The 19366-nt window shown below is 44.0% G+C and overlaps 1 protein-coding gene across 1 annotated transcript in view; it reads right to left on the bottom strand.

Moving 5' to 3' along the window:
• Positions 1-18875, bottom strand: part of LOC115386237 (Fc receptor-like protein 5) — a 36744-nt gene extending 17869 nt beyond the window's left edge. Inside the window, exons 1-8 of the mRNA XM_030088468.1 lie at positions 18782-18875; positions 16410-16685; positions 16015-16287; positions 15448-15738; positions 15095-15355; positions 14452-14646; positions 13541-13594; positions 13361-13423 (exon numbers count right to left, since the gene is read on the bottom strand). Of these exons, the coding sequence (XP_029944328.1) occupies positions 13361-13423; positions 13541-13594; positions 14452-14646; positions 15095-15355; positions 15448-15738; positions 16015-16287; positions 16410-16685; positions 18782-18875 (1507 nt within the window). The remainder of the gene's footprint in view (positions 1-13360; positions 13424-13540; positions 13595-14451; positions 14647-15094; positions 15356-15447; positions 15739-16014; positions 16288-16409; positions 16686-18781) is intronic.
• Between the last annotated feature and the right edge of the window lie 491 nt (positions 18876-19366).

The following is a 19366-nucleotide window of genomic DNA, read 5'->3' as shown; positions in this document are numbered from 1 at the left end:
CACTTGAACATGTTGGCTGGGATACGGACTTTCAGTCTCAATAACTCTTTAACAAAATGTCAGTAACATACAAAGGGCGCTGCATCCCATCGTTGTGAGGTGGACGATATGCTATAAGCTCATTTTTATTAAAAATATCTGCCTATCAAGCAGCAGAAACAATATTGATTTCAATCAGCACCCGGTAGTGCTGCGGGCTTCAGGGACCGTCTACAATTTACAAGACGCAGCAACAGTGAAGACAAATACCATATCCAATAAATTTGATAGGAGACAAATGAAGGTTGTAGCGATTATGGTGACACTGTAGTAAATCCCAGTGGTGGTATTACGTTTTTTTTTTTGTTGTTGTTGTTTTAGTTGTTGGGTTTTTTTTGTTGTTTTTTTTTAGCTATTTGTCTTCACTGTTGCTGCGTCTTGTAAATTGTAGACCAGGGGTCGGCAACCCTTGGCACGAGTGCCATGGGTGGCACGCGTGGCACTAACACTGGGTACGTTTACATGCCATGCCACCCATATAATGGCTTATAAGGCAGAGCGGATGTGTCATGTAGACGTCCGAGTGGATCTGCTTCACTCTGAGCGGATTGTATTTCGGAGCCGATTGTACGAGGTCTCAAGCTCATCTCTAAAATCTTCCCATCGATTCTAAAATGACTAATTGCTGCCTTCACTATTACCTGGATTCTTTCCATTTCAGATTTGATCTCCTTTGTTGTATTTATAAAGCCAGCAATGAAGGTTATGAGCTGCTTGACAAAAACATTTGTTGGGCTCCAATGACTCACATACTGACAAGTTCCACCTGGACACTTCATGAATGAGACCACTCTCCTGTTTCTGCCTCACGACTTTTGCTGCATCTGCATCCAGGATCCCCCATATTACTCCCCTACTCACGCCGCTCCCCTTCTCAATGCGACTCACACTAGTCACTCTGTACTTTCCTATTTCTCTCAGCCTACAGGCTCTGTCTCTTTGATCCTTATCATCAAGTTTCCATCTCTTAGTGCTTTTGCACTAGTAATCTCCCCCACTTGCTTCAGTCTCACTGGACTAATTGTTTGTAATCCCTTTTCATCATCAAACCTCACAACGACTTTAAATTCAATTTCTTCTTCCATATCCACCTCTCCTCCCTCCATTCCTACAGCCACTTTCTTTCTCCCCTCAGATGTGCCTGGAGAACCTCCCCTTTTAGTGGCCTTTTTAACTTTATCACCTCGACTCTGATCTGCCACACTTCCCTCCTCTGTCCCATTCACCGCACAGCTGTGCCTACCCGCCGCAGTCTCTGGCAGTAATTTTCTCAACAGATCTCGGGGCTTTCCCTCCAGAGGGACACCTCGACGCTGACTCCCAGACAAGCTCGGAGCCCCAAGTCTTCGTCCACCAGCTTAGAGTCAGATTCTCTCGATTTTTTAACCATAAATCAGGATGAAGCTCCGGATCCAGCCACACGATCGAGCACCTCACCGCTCCGAGCCCAGTGTGTGACGTCACCCCCCACCTAACCCACAGTTGTTTCTCTAGAGGGAAACACTTTTACTGTTCACACTCTGAGTGAGCTGCGTCCTGCGTCACATGCAAGCAGGATAATGATGGTTTAGAGTCCCTAGCTGACCTGATCATAGGCTGCATCGAAGAGAAACGTCTTGAGCCTAACCTTAAATGTAAAAACCTCTTTGACACCACTTGGAAGCTGGTTCCATAAAAATGGTGCCTGATAGCTAAAGGCTCTTCCGCCTAGTGTCCATTTAGAGACACTAGGAGTCACTAGTAACCTTGCATTTTGAGAACGGAGTGCTCTGATTGGTTGATTAGGCGTTAAAGCATCTTTGAGATAGGTTGGAGCCATCCCATTTAGGATTTTGTAAGTGAGGAGAAGTATTTTAAATCTAACTCTAAACTCGACAGGAAGCCAGTGAAGAGATTTGTGAACAGGAGTAATGTGTTTGCCTCTTCTAGTTCCGGTTAATAATCTGGCGGCCGCATTTTGAACCAACTGAAAGTTTTTAATGCACTTTTTGGGCAGGCTGCGAGAAGGGAGTTGGAGTAGTCCAATCTAGTAGAAACAAATGCATGGATGAGTTTTTCTGCATCGCTTTTAGGTAGAATGTTTTTTATTTTAGCTATGTTGCGCAAGTGGAAATATGCTGTTTTACAAGCCACGTTGATGTGTGCTTTAAAGGAGATATCCTGATCAAATAAGACCCCGAGGTTCCTCACAGTAGTGGAGGAGGATACACTGACGTTATCTAAGGTGATAATCTGTTCAGATAGACACTCTCTCAGTTTATGGGGGCCTAGTATAATGACCTCTGTTTTGCCAGGATTAAGACGGAGATAGTTCGTAGTCATCCAGGATTTAATTTCTCTGATACAGTCACTGAGTTTGTCTATTTGATTAGTTTGATCAGGTTTCATAGATAAATACAATTGTGTGTCATCTGCATGGCAATGAAAATTGATATCGTGACTTCTGATTATGTTCCCTAAAGGAAGCATATACAACAGAAATAAAATTGGCCCGAGCACGGACCCTTGAGGAACCCCATAACTGACCTGGGAGCACGGTGAGGACTGTTGGTTAACATGAACAAATTGGTACCTATTAGATAAATAGGATTTGAACCAGCAGAGGGCTTTTCCTCTGATGCCAACCTCACATTCTAACCTCTGCAGGAGAATATTGTGGTCAATTGTATCAAAAGCTGCACTGGGGTTTAAGAGAACCAGGATTGAGACTAGACCTGCGTCAGCCACCAATAGCAAGTCATTAGTGACTTTAACTAACGCAATCTCAGTGCTGTGATAAGCTCTATATCCTGACTGAAATTTCTCAAATAAACTATTGTCCTGTAGGTGGCGGCAAAGCTGTTTAACACGACTTTTTCCAGAACTTATGAAATAAAAGGCAGATTTGACATCGGTTTGTAGTTGGCTAGAATATCAGGATCAAGATGAAACACCTCATACCCTAAATGGTAAATGGACTACACTTACACAGCGCTTTTTCATCTGCATTAGCAGAGACCAAAGCGTTTTACACTGCATTATCACATTCACCCATTCACACACATTCACACACCGGTGGAGGCGGCTGCCATGCAAGGCGCTCAGTCCATCCACTGGGGGCAATTCAGGGTTCAGTGTCTTGCCCAAGGACACTTCGACATGCAGACAGGGGGAGACGAGAATCGAACTAACAACCTCGAACTAACAACCTCCCGATTGTCAGACGACTGCTCTCTGCACACCCACAGCCACCCTCTCTTCCTGGAGTGGTATATTACGGCCTCGCCCTGTAGCCCGTCGTAGCTCCTGCATAGAGAAAAATAAATTAAATGCATCACTATTATCTACGTCTATGTTTAGTTTGTATCCTTCCTGTGTAAGCAGCTGCTGTCTTCTAAACTTTCCTTCACTATTCGCATTGCTAGCACTGTGAACTCTCTGAAAAGTTTTTACTAACAAATCTGCCTTTTGCTGACTACTCACGCTCTCTTCACTCCCCTCTATTAACACTGGCATAGTTTTATTTCTATTTACCCCAGTCATTTTATGAATCATGCCCCAGATTTGCCTCCACTGTCGTTTCTCTTCCAACTGTATCACAAAACTTGCGCCATCTTTCCCGCTTAGCATCTTTAATAACCCTTCTGGCCTTAGCTCGCTGTTTTTTTTTATTTTCTATAACAAAGCTTTCCACAGGGTTTTTCCTAAGCTGCCTATACGCTCTATTCCGCGCCCTCAGTGCCTCACTACAAGCCTTGTTCCACCACGGTACAATCCTCCTCTCTCTTCTCCCCTTCTTGACTGGAACTGATTTTCTCACTGCCTCTACTACTACCCTGCAAAATGATCTCCACCATGCGTCTACACTACCCTCACTCATCACCCCTCTCAAACCTCCAGAGAGTTCCTTTCTAAACTTATCCCAATCAGCTTTTACATAGTTAAATGCATTTACTGTGCTATTCTCCTCCATCTCAAGATCCCTCCCAAATCGACTAAGAATAGGGAAGTGATCACTCCCCATCGTATCAGTGGTCCCATTCACCACTCCTGGCTAGCTCCGCTGACACAAAGGTAAGGTCGAGGCAAGACAAGTGACAATTTCCCACTTGAAACCTAGTTGCTCTACCATCATTAAACATCACAAGCGAATGGGCATCTAAAAAATCTTCCACTACTGACCCATTCTGTTACGGGTTGGGTCGGAGGCTCAGGAGCAGACGACACAGGAGAACAGTTGGCGGGTGAAAAAACAACTGATTTATTCGGAGAACAAAAGGTGAGTCCATAAGCTGAGTCGTGGACCAAGCTGGGTCCGAGGTGGCTCTCGGCAAAGTTCCAGTTGAAGATTAGGATCGAGTCTGGAGGTAATTTGGAGCAGGCGGGCGGCAGGAGCGACAGGAGGCTGCGAGGCGTGCGGCAGGCAGAGCGGGGTCCCAAACTGAGAGCAGAGGAAAAAACAGAGCGAGTACGAAGTTCACCAGAGCAGATCGAAGCAGGCGCGTCTGACACACTATTGGTGATGTTAAGATCCAGCGCCGATTCCAGCCAAGAACGCCACTTAATAGGGACGGGGGAGAACAGCTGAACTTCATCCCACTGATGGAACCACGCCTCCGAAAACCCGCTCCAGCACCGCCCACCTGAAAATCAAACAAACAGCCTCCCTACGAGGACGCCGGGGAGCTGGCTGTGACACATTCTTGTCCTTATTCTTGCTACCCCACAGTGGATTATGTGCATTAAAATCACCTGTCCACACCACTGGGGGGCGCAACTGACCCATCACCCCATCCAGATTTCCCATCTCTTGTTGAAGACATGGGTTAAAAAAATTCACCACAGTAAATCTACCAGCAGAGCTACACACCTCCACTGCCACAACCTCAAGATCAGAATTTACCTTCACTCTCCAGTGCTGAATTCCTTCTCTAATAAAGGTGGCGCCCCCTCCCCCAGGTGTTTCCCTATCCTTTCTCATGCATATATATCCTGAGATTTTGAAATCTAACATCATGTTTCTTGCACAGAAATGATCTCTGGCATTTCTTTAAAAGCACCAATAAACCTTTTAAGTTCTTGCCCATTTGCTACTAGACTCCGAGTGTTCCACTGGAGGATAAAAAAACATGAATAACTTAAGTATCATCTGCAATTACCCCTTGCATTCTGCCACTTTTATCTTTTTTCTCTCTGGAGAAGACTTGGCTATGAAGAGCAGACGGGTCCACCCCACCAATACCAAGGATCCTCTCAGCAGCCTGCACCACACTTCTTACCACATCAGAGTTATTTTTGGTTTGACACCACATAACACTTCAACAATGAAGGCAAGGAAGTCCACCTTTTTCACCACCACCGACTCCTCTGTTACATGAGTTACATGTGGAAAGAGCCCCCTCTCTATCCTCTCCTTCCCCCTTTCTCCTCCTTCTCTGACCTTCTTTAGAGCTTCAGCATAAGATGTCCCTCTGTTCACTTCTCTATACTGCTGCACACTCTTAGCCTGCTTATACATCTCACACTCTGGGCTACCAGCGATATGCCCCCCTCCACAGCTTCCATACTTGACTTCCCTATTTTCACAGTCATTGATGTCATGCTCTCCACCACACTTTCCACACTTTCTAATCAAAGCAGTGACTAAATCTTTTTTTTTTTGTGGCCATAACGCTGACGCTTACAGCATCTCAACGGTGGCTTGCGATACAGATGCACTTTAAAGGACATGCAGGCAGCCCAAAAAAACTTGCTCTGGTAAAGCCTCTTCCATAAAAGTTAAGACCAAAGTTGTGTCTTGTTTCCCTCCATCACGAAATACATGAATCCTGGATGCATCTGTCTCCCTTTTAAGTTCCTTCTTTAACTCTTCCATAGAGATTTCAGCCGAAACTCCATAGATCACACCCTTAAATCCTACAGCATTACCTCCAGGGACAAATCCTGACACACGCTTCCTCCCGAGCGTGTGCAGAGAGACAGCTTTAGAACAAACAATTTCCCATCTGCCAAAATTTTCGCATCAAGCACTTCACCCAGCTCTCCCTTCAAATCCCCAGCGAGCCGCGCAGGGTTCTCATTGTTTTAGGGCTTTCACCCTGATCTTTCCCGTCACACCTACTCGATCTTTTCCAACTAGGTTTCCCTTCATTTCTCTCCCAACTCCCCCCGTCCTCATCCATGTCATTACACTGGCAACAGTTCACTTTCTCTACTGAAGCTGTTGAAATTCAGAGTGCCGTGCGGGCTGCGAGACAACAAAACGCCGATCAATCCCGAGTGGACCCGAGTCAGGGAATATTCCGTTTGCCCTGCTGCCTCCCAACAGACACACTTCCCTTTACTCTTCACAATAAAAAAAAAAAAAAAAATACATGAAAGCCAATTTACACACTGTTCACTGCATAACACATTTAGCAGTTTTTAAGTCTTTTAAAATAATGAAGATGACTTTACCCATATTTACATATTATATTCAGCTTATTCTGTTAACCTCCTTGAAACTATAGCATAACCTCTGAACTCTGTCAAATCAACACAAAAGAAGAAGATAGAGAAGATGGGTAAATAAAAAATATTTCGATTTTACAGCTACGACTCATAATATAGGTTTTCATATGTTTTCAAAAATCAGAACAAATTCATCTTACGAAGTTCACTTTTATCTCTGGTATGAAATAGAAAAAGGAAGATTGCAGGTGTGTCAGTAAAAACACTTTCAGCTTGAAGGTTTAGTCATGCCATCAAGGAGATTTACACAGGAAAAGTTTAAATATTTCTTCATCAGTTTCATCTGTTGTGTGGAAAACAACATACTGATCACATCCTGTTTTTATTTAAAACGTTGTTGAAATTGCTTTATTTCCACATGTGAAAAGTTAAACTGTTGATCATAACATCAAGGCAAGCTTTGGATTACATATAGTGAATTAATGGACATTAAAAAGTAAATGGATTTGATAAATTTCAAGCAAACAACGTGTTTCAAAACATCTGGCTTTAAAGGTGCATGAAGGAGTTTTACAACCTTAAAAATACTTCTTTTCCACCTTAAATATGTTACGCATTTTTAATGATGTGTACAATGTGCCCTGACATATTCGTTACAACTACCTCTAAGGCCCTATACTTCATCGGGGGGCTCCTGGGTGACGGGGGTGCTGCGCCATCCCCGGACCCCTCTCTCCCCCTGCTCTCATGCACACACACGCAGGGCTTTGGGAGGCGGGCTTATCAGGTTGGGTGTGGTGGAGGGGGCCATCTAAGTGGCCCCAATCACTGCACGCTTCGGTGGCTCGCCTCTCAGTCTTAATTGCACTTAGTCAGCTAACACGACCAAATACATACAAACACACACGTCGGGGGGTCTTGGCGCGCTGTGTCGGGGGTGGGGCTGTTCAGGTAGATGAGACTGCTGTTTGGCCTCACTCGCGGCACGGTGTGGTTACTGCCCCTCAAATTTTAATTGCAAACAACATATACTCCATCAACACTCACGAGACGGAGGGGGGAGGGAGGGCAATGGGGTCTTCTGCGCCCCCGTTTCCGGATTCCTTCTGGTGGGGGGTGGGGCGGGGGGGGCTGTTGTTTTCCCCACAGGCCTGGGGTTTGGACCGGCTGTGGTTTGGGGGGCTGCTGGCTCTGGGGGGTGCATATCTGTCTGCGGCGGTGGGGTGGGGGGGTGGGGGCGGCAGTTGTGGGTGGCGGGGGGTCCTGGATGTGGGGTTCGGTGTTCCCTTGCCTTCCGGGGGGGTCTCCCACAGGATATGACAGTTGGATGACGCGGGAATGTGAGTGTGTTTGGGTTAGGGTTGACTGTATGTGTGTGTGTGTGTGTGTGTGTGTGTGTGTGTGTGTGTGTGTGTGTGTGTGTGTGTGTGTGTGTGCGCACGTGCTTGTTAGCGTATGCGTGAGAGTGTGTGAGTGTGTTGGAATGTGAGTGTGTGTGTGCGTTTGGTTTAGGGATGAGTGGTTGTGTGTGTGCGTGTGTGCATGTGTGTGTGTCAGTATGAGTGAGTGGGTATGAGTGTTGGGTTGGGGCGGGGGGGAGTGAGGCGGGAGAGGACAGGGGGTGGGAGGGGTGGGCCAGGTGGTGGACGGGGGGGTGGGTTCCGGGTGGGGGGGGGGGGGGGGGTGATGCCCTGGATCTCGGGGTGCGTGGCCGGAGCGCTGGGGGGTGTACTGGCCTGGGGTGGGTAGCCACCCATGTGGGCTGGTTCTCCCGGGTGGGTCATGGCCCTCTGCCTGGGTGGGGGGTTGGCTCCTGGGCTCTTGGGCCTTGGGCTCTCGGCTCTGCCCGGGGTGTACCGGCTCCTGCCGGTCGTGGCTCCGCGGGGCCCGGGCCCCGGGGCTGCCAGGGTCCCCGGCCGGGGCTTTCCTCTGCCCCGTTTCTGGACCGGAGCGTGGGCGTCTGCCTGGGGGGGCGGCTTGGATCCGGGCTCTGTGATGACCGCCGGCTGTCTGGGCTCTGAGGGCCTCTCTGGCCTGCTTCTGGTCTTCTCAGAGGTCAGAGGTCATATATGCATGATCACTATCACCATCACTGTCACCATCATATTCACATGATCACGTTCATCTTTAATCACTCTTCACATACTCGGTTACCTTGTCTTCTTGTGATGGTTAGACTAATGGTGATTTGTAGTAGCCCTCTCTTGATGCACGCCCCGAATTTACTACTAGTTACGACAAGCTATATTAAAAAAAAAAAAAAGGGTTTGTGGTGTCCTTGCATTTCCTTCCTCCCCTACACCTCCTTTTATTTTTGTGGCCTGGTCTGTTCACTAATATGGTTCGGGAAAAAAAAAAACAAAAAAAAAATGTATGTATGGTTCTGTAATTTTCTGTGTTGGTTGTCGGATCTGTTTTGGTGTTGTCTAGATTGGGGGTTTGGGATTGTTCTTGGTTGCGTGTGGTGCGTCGACAACACTGTTTTGTATTGTGACTTTGTACATAGGTTGTGCCCCCCCCCCGTTCTCCCTCTCTTTATCTTTCTCTCTTTCTGTCCCTGCTCTCTGAGCGTTTCCGTCCCGGTCCTGTCCAGCAGCCATGCCGGATGCCAGCTTTAAATAAAGGCAGCTGCTAAAATTAAAATCTGTTCGGATAGTAAAAGGCTACAATCATACAATATTGCACGCCCCAGCTGCTGAACAGGACAAGGGAAAGTACCTCTAAAGCGCTAAATTGTCAATTAAAAGTTGCAGTGCCGGTCCGGCACCAGAGTTTTTTTGGGGAGAATTTGAAAGGAACGACGTAATGCGCGCTCCAGCTGGTTAGGTCTCATTTTGTCCTCCATTACTCCACCAGATGCTAAGTGAGCAACAACTGAGCAGGATCTTCCAGAAAGTAAGAAAAGACTGGCTTCTAGCACTGCCATAGCTCCAGCACAGACTCACCCAGGTAAAAGAAAGTTAAATCTTACTTGAGCGCTACTAAACGAGCAAAGAAGGAGTTCCCCTCTTTCGGTCCCCTCTTAGTTTTTCACTAAGCTGCATTACGCCCAAGGCCTGTTTCGCATAAAACGTGCAAACTCCTTAATGCACCTTTAAGAAAAGAAAACAATAAAAGCATTTTATAAATGTTTAAATCACAAAGCATAAAATGCATTTATACATTTAAATAATACATTTATTTCACATTTCATCTTCTGCTCGAAATGATAATTGGTCAAATCAGAGATTTGTGGAGGGATTATAAATCTATGTTACTGCTTGGAGTCTCTTAAACTGAGTTAGATTATGCCCGGCACAAGGAGATGAGGCATACACTCCCCCCAGGATTAAATTCCCCCTGATTGTCTGTAAACGAAGAATACATTTTAAAAATTGATCAGAGATTGTGGACTGGAATCAATGACCCCATAAACCGTAAATGATGCCCTTGCGCTCAGCAGTAAAATAAAAACAACTTCTCTGTACAAAGTGTCTAATCTGCAGAGACTGAAAAAAGTGGAAGTGGAGCAGTGAATGTTTCTGTGACAGTTGCTCAAACGAAGCAAAGATCTTATTCAAATATAGATGCTGAACAAGCATTGCAAAGGGAAGTAGGGGTGGTGGAGTGCTGCTGCACCCCCTGCTGGTGACCCCAAAAATGTATTGAGGCCTACCCCAAAACAAATGCATGAAATAAATTGAGAAGAAAAAATAAATTGGGAGAAAAGGAAAATGCTAAAAGTTAACTGGGAACTAACTACAAGTGACCTTACAATACTTGACCCCCTTCATAGAGCTCATCCCATTTGCCGCTCGCTCTCCAGCAGACTGACGTGATAACAAGGCTTTTTGTCATTGGTTGTTGCGCTATTTTCCCGTTTTGATTGACAAGTAAGTGAGATGCTTGCAGACATGTTTGATCCCTCCTGGTTATTTACCGGTATTTACTTATTTTTTTTCAGCGTGAGGAATACAATGTGGCGTGAGTGTGTGACAAAAGAGGCTTTGGGCCGAGTTGGTAAGCAGCTTACAGTCAAGTCGCCCCGACCAACTCAGCTCCTTGAGAGCCCCCGCCCGAGTTTGCATGGGGCCGACTTGACTGTATCCCACGCAAAGTTTGTGTTTCAGCACCACGGACAGTTCTTTGTCCATCATCCACTCACAGCACATCAGCAGCACGTCGGGCCTGACCCCTGTCCATGGTAAGAATTTGCATCTATAAAAACACATCCAGACTTGATACACCCGCAAAGCTGATCAACTAATGGGGTTCACTTCGGATTGTGTATATGTAAAAGGAGCAAAATAGCACGTGCAACTCATTTAGCGCCTTTACCTTTGTGAATATGCAGCTGAGCAAAGACAAGGAAATGCAGATGTTATCATTTTGCACCTGCAATGTGACTCGTCAAACCTGCAAAAGTTGCGCAGTGTTTCTACTTCTATATTTAGAAGGTTGAAAAGCAAGTGTCCAACAGGCTCAGCATGACACACAGAGGGCTGTGGTCTTTGTGTCCAGAAACACGGGTCGCATTAACGCAATATTTTTCATCATTGACTGAACTTTTAGATGGATGATGGAGAGATCTGGAGGCTGTCTGTCATTATGAAAGAGTAGAAAATGAGGGACGCTCCGCTTTGCCTTTATACTCATTCAGACCCTGCAGTAAAAACTCTCTTCTTTAAAAAAACAGACACACAAAGTGGATAATCAGTCCGTTTGTCACTCAGAGCTGACTGCAGCAGACTCCACCATGAGATATGTTTGGTGACCAAGTTGTGAAACTATGTTATTTCAGATTATGTTTCATTTTAATCAGAAAAGGAAAACTCAGAAATATAGATGCAAATATGGCCTGAGGGAAAAGGGACAACCTTCCATCAAAATGACAGACAAAAAGAAAATATTACACTGTAAATGTGTTGATTTGCCTCTGACTCCTTGACTTCAAACTTCAGTTTTCATTTACAGCCAACCTGCTGAGACCGGTGCATGTTAAATTTGGGGTGGCGAATCAAAAAGGTTGAGAACCACTGCACGAAACAACTGATGATTGTCGAACACGTGATACTGAGCTCAAGTGCGCCATCTCTTGGGTTTATGGGGTCATTTATTCCGTCCGTCCACAATCTCTGATCAATTTAAAAATGATTCAGACCTTCGATTACAGATGATCAGGGGGCTTTAATCCTGGGGCGGGTGCACGCCTCATCTCCTGTGTCGGGCATAATGTAATTCAGTTTAAGAGACTCCATCGTCTTCACCTCACAGAAGAGATATTAGCAAGAAAATATCGAAACACTGATCCTTGATGTGACCGGTGTAAATGAACTCCTGCCTGCTGGCTGCACACATTTTGGACATGCTCACAGCTGCATCGTTTTGGGAAAAAAGATATTGACTGCTTAAACATGATTCCTCCACCTTTCATTGCTCTTTTTTGAAGTGACGATAATGGACAAAGCACTGTTATGTTTTAATAGATTTCATAATGTTGATTTAAAGGTTGTTGTTTCATTTCTTTATAACTGCTAAAATCCAATAAACAGGAAAAAAAATTAGATTTAGTCACGTCATCAAGGAGCTTTGAACAGGAAAAGTTCAAGATACCTTCATCAATTTCATCTTTTGTGTGTAAAGCAACACAGTTATCACATGCTTTGTCATTCTACGAAAAGGTTTCAAAACTGTTGGTCATAACATCAAGGCAAGCTTTCCATTACATATATTGATTTACAGCTCTGGACATTAACAATAAAATGGATATGATCAAAGTTATTAAAAAAAACATGCTTGATTAAAAAACAAAACGTAATGATAGTTTTAGCTGAAAAAAAGCAGATAAATGTTTTTTGCAAAATAAAAATGTACAACCTTTTAAGGCTGCATTATTTGCAGAAACTCTTCTTGGAATCATTTCTCCACAAATTTAATTGACACTTTATCTGTCAACCACTTGGAAATAATACACAAACATATTCATCATTTATCTAAAATGGTCTCTAAACACAGTTAGTTCTAAGTTAATGTTTGAGCTTCATTCTCAATGCTTGAGACTTTACGGCTTTGCTTCACTTTTAAAATACATTTATTTGACATTTCATCGTCTGTTCAAAAGGGTAATTGATCAGATCAGAGAAGTATAGATCAGAGTGTGTCCCTCTTTTCCACCTTCCTCAGTAAAGACATTGTGGAGACTCTCCATAAATCTGGATGCAGTTATCTGTTGGTGGTGGAGATGAAGTCTCCTCATTCAACTAGAAGGAAAGAAGAAACAAAGGGTTTGTGTAGATGTGGTTCCTAACACAGCTCATTTCATGTCAACGTTAACATCTTGGTAAACATGACATTTTATTGTTGCTAAAATAAATATTGTGGTAAACACACGAGTCTCTTTTCACAACAATCCTGTTCAAAATATTGATTCCAGCTGCAAGTGGATGAAGATGTTACTGAACTTTGACTCCTGTTGACTTGACTGTCATTGGAGTGTACTTGTGCAGAGGTCACACTGGAATCTAAAACATCAACTTTATTATTTTAATAGAAATAAACATGTAAATACATATAGATTGATGGCATCTGGAGTTCCATGCCTCAATTTCCTACTTTGTTTTCTATTGTTTAAAAGTCAGCTACAGCTGCTGGACGCTGCTGTGAACAAGTCCTTTAAATTCTTTAAAATGCTGCGTCTCAAATGCTTTGAATGTCAGTGAGGATGAGGCATTGTGGGTAAAGCAGACAGAACTGGAGCACCAGAGCAGCTGGCTGGAGTCAAACCAGAGGCAGAAAGGTGTGAGTGTGTTATTTCCTTTTACAAACACAGAGCTGTGTCAGCGCTGGTCACAGAGAACAAATGCCACTGTGCGTCTGATAAATAAAGGATGAATGTTTTTCTTCTGGGTCTTACCTGTCCATGATATGGTCTTCACTTCAGGGTAAATGCTGCCCTCTTCTGGTTTCTGCTTCTTAACTGTGAAAGAATGAAATTGTCGTCAGAGAACCTTCTGACCTTTAGACTCCTGGCTGAAACTGTGATCTTCTGTTTTTGGATCTGAGCTGTTTCTTTATTACAACATCCAATACTCACCCTTCTTGACCTCTTGAAGCTCCATTGAAGATTTTGTCACATTCCTGGACTCATCTGCAAAACAATTTTACTGTTAAAGTTTCAAGACGATCATTGAATCCCTGACTTTACTCACTGCTTCATGTGAAAATGTGAGAAAAACAGTGTTTTCTTCCTCTACCTCTGTCAGTAGAATCAGTCTCTTGGATTGTCTCATCGGAATTATCATCAGCTAATGGAGAGTGGACAGAGTTTAACCACCAAAAGAGACTGAGTCATGAGTTTCCCTCATTGTTTGTGAACCGGATCTTCTAAAGAGATGGATGTTACGAAACACTTTCAGGAAATAGTTTGTATTAAAGCTGACCTTCAATCGGAGAAACATATGTGTTGCATTGATCTTCCAGCTGGTTGCTGCTGTGGTCTGTAGTTTGGCTCTGCTGTGAACTTTGAAACCTGTTAACCCTCAAAATTTTTAATACAGCAGGTTCAACAAGAAACTGAAATTTCAGTTTGTTGTAAAGGATCATACCAACCTGTTGAAGCATGAATCTGTGAAAAAGATGTGAGAAGATTACTATATTAGTCCGAAATATTTGATCTCTACTTTGACACATGATACTTAACCAAAATATTTCTTTTTATTTTGGACCCTGGAGAATGAAACTGAGAGAGGCTTTACCTTTCAATCCACTGTAGAAACACAGCAGCAGCAGCAGAACAATCAGCAGTAAAACTCCACAAATCCACCAAATGATCAACAAAGAGCCAGATGAAGAGCTTCCAGGCCTGGATGTGACTGCAGGGATCAATGAGATTTGAAAACAAATAAACAAATAAATTGACCTGAATTATAATACAATAATAATGAACAGACGACTTACACTGAACAGACATCCAGCTTTGTGCTGATTCTCTTCCATTGTACTGACACTTGTAGAAACCTTCATCTGATTCTGACACTGCAGAGATCTTCATCTCTCCTCGTCTCTCATTTTCAACGAGTTTGTTGTTTTTGTAGAAAAACACATCAGAGGAAATATTTCCAGTCTTCATGACACAGAGGAGAGTTACAGACTCTCCCACAGGTACAGGATACACAGGGCTCACCAGGATAACGCCATCAGCTGGAAAACAAAGTTCAGTTCATTCATTAGAAGGTGAGATGATGAGGATGGAAAATACACACTAATAAGTTGGTGTTTTTCATCCATCTGTCCATCTTCTGTAGCGCTCCATCATACTGAATGTTCCAGGCTGCTGGAGTTAAATCTCAGCTGACTCTGGGTGAGGGCAGAGGACACGCTGGACAGTTCAACACTTCATCACAGGACAGAAAATCAGACACATTCACATCACACCAGCTGTGATTTTCATTCACCTTTTCTTTCTTTTTTTAAGTTACACTTTGAGCTGCAGTTTAAGGATCAAACGTGCTTCACAAATACAACAACAATTTCCAGAAACTATTTCCGTTTTTAAAAAGTCTTGATCAGGACAGAAAACAAAACAAAACAAAACAAAAAAAAAAAACAGCCTCAAAACTCCCAACGATCAGAGGAAAAGACAACTCACAGTGTGTGGAGATGTTGACTGCATTGCTGAACTCTGTTCCAGACTCACACCAGTACACAGCTTTTCTTGGAGCCTCATTCTTAATATATGTTGATCCATTGATTGTAGCTGGAGGAAGAAAACTCAACAGCGAGTCGTCAGTCAGAAACTGGATCAGCCTCCACTGGGAAGAGTTTCCTTCACATGTCAGTGAGAGAGATTCAGAGGTGAAGTGTTGGACTCTGTCAGGATTCACTGTGAGAGACGCTGATGGATGAACACCTGGACAAAACATCAAGGCTCAGTGAAGGATGGCATTTCTATTGTGGCTGCTGGAAGACAACAGTTCAAGTGTTCCAGAAATACAAACTGACCTGAAGACCAGACAAATGTGGGACGACTGTATTGTGTGTAAATCAGCGGATCCCCTCGTCCAGCTGAACATGCATATCCTGCTGTGTGTGTCTGTCCATGAACTGTGAAGGAATTGTTTGCTGTCCCACTGCTGGTACCAGGTAGAGGCTCATAGGTGTAGGAATCCTGAGAGTTTGGAACAGCTTTGAACCAGTAGAAGCTCCACCCTGCTGACGGAGGCTCAGTGTGACAGATCAGAGTGACTGAAGCTCCAGGAATCAACCATGATGGAGACACAGATAGCTTTGGTCCTGAAGGAGAGAGGTTATTTCATGAAATCCAAATGTAATACGCGTTGGCCTGGATAACATGAGTCATCTATACCTTGACTGAGTTTTAAAAAACCCAAACAAAGCAAAAAAAAAAAAAAAAAACTTCAGCATATTTGCTCACTAAGTGTGAACTCAAGATTTCTGTTTCTTCACCTGTTCATCCACACACACGCACACACACACACACACACACACACACACACACACACACACACACACACACACACACACACACACAAATCTGATGAGACATACTGCTTAATACTGTCAGTGTGACGGTGTTGCTCCAGTCTGTTGACTGTGCTCCTCTCAGCTTGTTTCCTTTACATCTGTATTCTCCCTGGTGCTGTGAAGAAAGAGCCTCCATCCTGTATTGGCTGACATTTGGTGGTTTGAGTAAACTGCTGCTTTCCCACTCATACTCCCATCCTGTGTTTCCTCCATCGATGGCACATCTGAGAGCGATGGTCTCTCCTTGGTAGAGCTGTGGTCTGTCGTGTTGCAGAGTCAGGGTTGCCTTGTTTGGGACTGTCCATGTTAGAAAGCACAAAACAGGATGAAAACTCAGGACAGGTGGATCAGACAACAACTACAAGAACTTTATAATAACTTAGTGTATTTAAATCTGCACTTCAGAAAATCCTACTGACTTATTTTAGTGACACTGATGGGATCACTGTACTCTGTGTAGTAAAGTGGATCTCCTCTTCCTCCTCTTCCTCCTCTGCACCAGTAACGTCCCTCCTGTGAGACTTCAGACTGATTCCAATACACATCAGTATCATGTGTGTTCAGGAGGGAGGTTTTGGAGTCTCTGTACCAGAAGTATTTCCATCCAGCTGGTTGATTCACTGAGCAGGTCAGCGTCACTCTGCTGCCTTCAGACATGTTGAATTTATTGGTTCCCAGTTGAGCTTTTGGTTGAGCTGTTGAGAACAGTCACAGAATAAACATGTCAACAGTATAAAGTCTGGTGGAGATGTGACTGAGCCAGTGTTTCAGACAGACTGTAGCTGCTGATAAGAGTGTCAGTAAACATGTCCTGAACTACAAGATGAATTACAGTCTGTTGTAAACAAATAAATAAAATATTTGTCAATCTGATTGGATCGAATTCTGTTTCAAAAACTGTCAATTCATGTTTTACAATATTATTTAGATTAATTTGATTCCAAACATGTCAAACCTCACATGTCGGTGTAAATATACGAGGGCGTACCCAAAAGTAACCAGAATTTGGTTATTACTTTTTATTTCTGACATTTCAAAATAAAACATCACCGTCGCCTTCAAAATAGTCTCCATCTGCCTTAATGCAGCGCTCCAGCCGTGTCTCCCACTTCACAGATGTGTCATCACACCCGTGCGTAATTGTGCCCTTCAGGGCCGGCTGCGATTTTTCTGTCACCTCCTCCACATCTGCAAACCACTGTCCCTTCAGCTCTTTCTTCAACTTGGGGAACAAGAAAAAGTCACTCGAGGCTACATCTGGCGAATAAGGCAGATGGGAGAGGAGATTCATCCCATTCTTTGCCAGAAACTGCGTGACGCTCAGCGCCGTGTCCGCTGGCGCTCTGTGGTGGTGGATCAACCGGGCTCCACTCCGCCACTCCGCGGGCCGCTTCCTCCTCACATCCTCACGGAGCCGTCTGAGGACGTCGATGTAGCAGTCCTGATTTACAGTCTGACCTGGAGGGACAGACTCGCTGTGGACGATACCCTGGACAGCGGAAAAGCAGCTCAGCATTGTTTTTATGGCTGAGCGGACCTGACGCGCCGACGTCTGGCCCTTTTTAAACCACCCGAACCACTCATGGACCTGATTCTTCCCCGGAGCATCATCCTTGTAGGCTTGCTGCAACAAGGTGAGAGTTTCTGCTGCTGCGTTTCCCAGCAGAAAGTAGAATTTAAAGGAGCTGTATCATGCAAAATTCACTTTTTGTATGTTTTAACTTTGTTATATAGTTATGTATTCACCAAAAACACCCCCAAAGCATTTTTTTCCTTCGTGCCTGTGTGTTTGAGCTTTCCTCGTGGTTCAGCTGCTCAGAGAGGCAGCCCCTCCCGCACCCATGAAAACGCTCTGTTTCCCACGTTCACGTCACACGGAGAAGATGGCTCCCCTGAGCCCCCCTCCCACAGGCCCTCGGCAAACAGCGTTGCTGCTTTTTTGTAACTCTGATTACTGAGATAAACTTTAACCATCACTCAAGCAGGAGCAAGAGTCTGAAGGGTCTGCGCTTGGTGAGTTTCTAACACGAAAAGACGTTTTCGCGTGTCTTTGTGTGTAGAGAAGCTAGAGCTAAAGCGCTAAAGCTAGCCAGCGTATTTGTTTTGAAGCGCTGATTGGTTGAAGTTCGCTGTCACTCAAAGTCCACAGGGGGAAAGGTGGGATTTTCAATGAAACAGAGCGTTTTCTCTTCCGGGTTTCAGAATTAGCCCCAGAAAATCTTTTATTTCACACAAAATTACTTTTCCTTAGCGCCAAAAATAAACTATTATCATGTTAATGCCATTTCTGGGGTTTGGACAAGCTAAAAAAGCATGATACAGCCCCTTTAATGTTTGCGCGCTGCTCTTGCAATGTCGCATTTTGGAAAAATTGCAGAGCGCATCTGCACTCTGTTATTCTAAATAGTGCGTGACAGGTGTCAGTGTCACTCTGGAATCTCAGATTTTTCACAGACATGCATGAGGCTTATCTGTAGCACATCTGACGGCCAGAAGTCGAAACTCATAGTTGTTATTATTTTCTGACCAAATTCCGGTTTCTTTTGGGTACCCCCTTGTATGTAAGAAACAGGAAATTTTAAAATAAAGTATTATCCCTTTAAAGACAATTTGTCTTAAGTTAGTTCTGCCCCCCCACCCCACCCCCAAAAAAAAAATACTACTCATATACAGTTTCAGGACTGAATTGACAGTCATGTGTAATAATATTAGTAACATTATGTTGGATTTTGTTAACTCATTGTTTGAATATCAATCTAACAAACAAGAAAAACCAACAAACATGACTTACGTAACGCTGACACTGTGAAGGCTTCACTCCATGTGGTTGAAGAATAAGAGTCATCTCTGGATGTGGCCATACATTTGTACTCATAGCGGTACATTAAAGCAGTGACTTTCAAAACCTTTTCACTCTTCTGTTGAAGCGGCCCTGAATTTCTCCTCCAGTAATACCACCAGTCAGTCTTCTCTCCTCCCTGGACCTCACATGTCAGAGTGATCTTCTCACCCTCAAATATCTGAGACCAGCTGGGTTGTCGTGTTATGACAGGCTTGTTGGTGACTGTTTCCACCAGATATGAGGAAACAAAGACAAACACACACATTAGTTTCATCAGGATTTCTATGCTGATCAAGAAAACACATTTATTTTTAACAAAAATACTGAACTCACAAGTTATCCTAATGATGACTTCATCACTCATGTCAGAGAGATAACCTGATGTTTCACTCTCTCCTCTGCACCGGTAAATTCCTCCTTTAGATACCTGGATGACTCCATTGTCCCCAACATTTGTTTCAACTATTTTCTCCCAGCTGGTTGATGGTGTTCTTCTGTAAAACTCATATTTCCATCCATCAGAGTCTCTCACAG

The sequence above is a fragment of the Salarias fasciatus genome, chromosome 3 (genome assembly GCF_902148845.1).
Source record: "Salarias fasciatus chromosome 3, fSalaFa1.1, whole genome shotgun sequence".
NCBI lineage: Eukaryota > Metazoa > Chordata > Actinopteri > Blenniiformes > Blenniidae > Salarias > Salarias fasciatus.
Note: the sequence above shows the minus strand (reverse complement) of the source record. Positions and strands in the feature narration are given on the sequence as shown.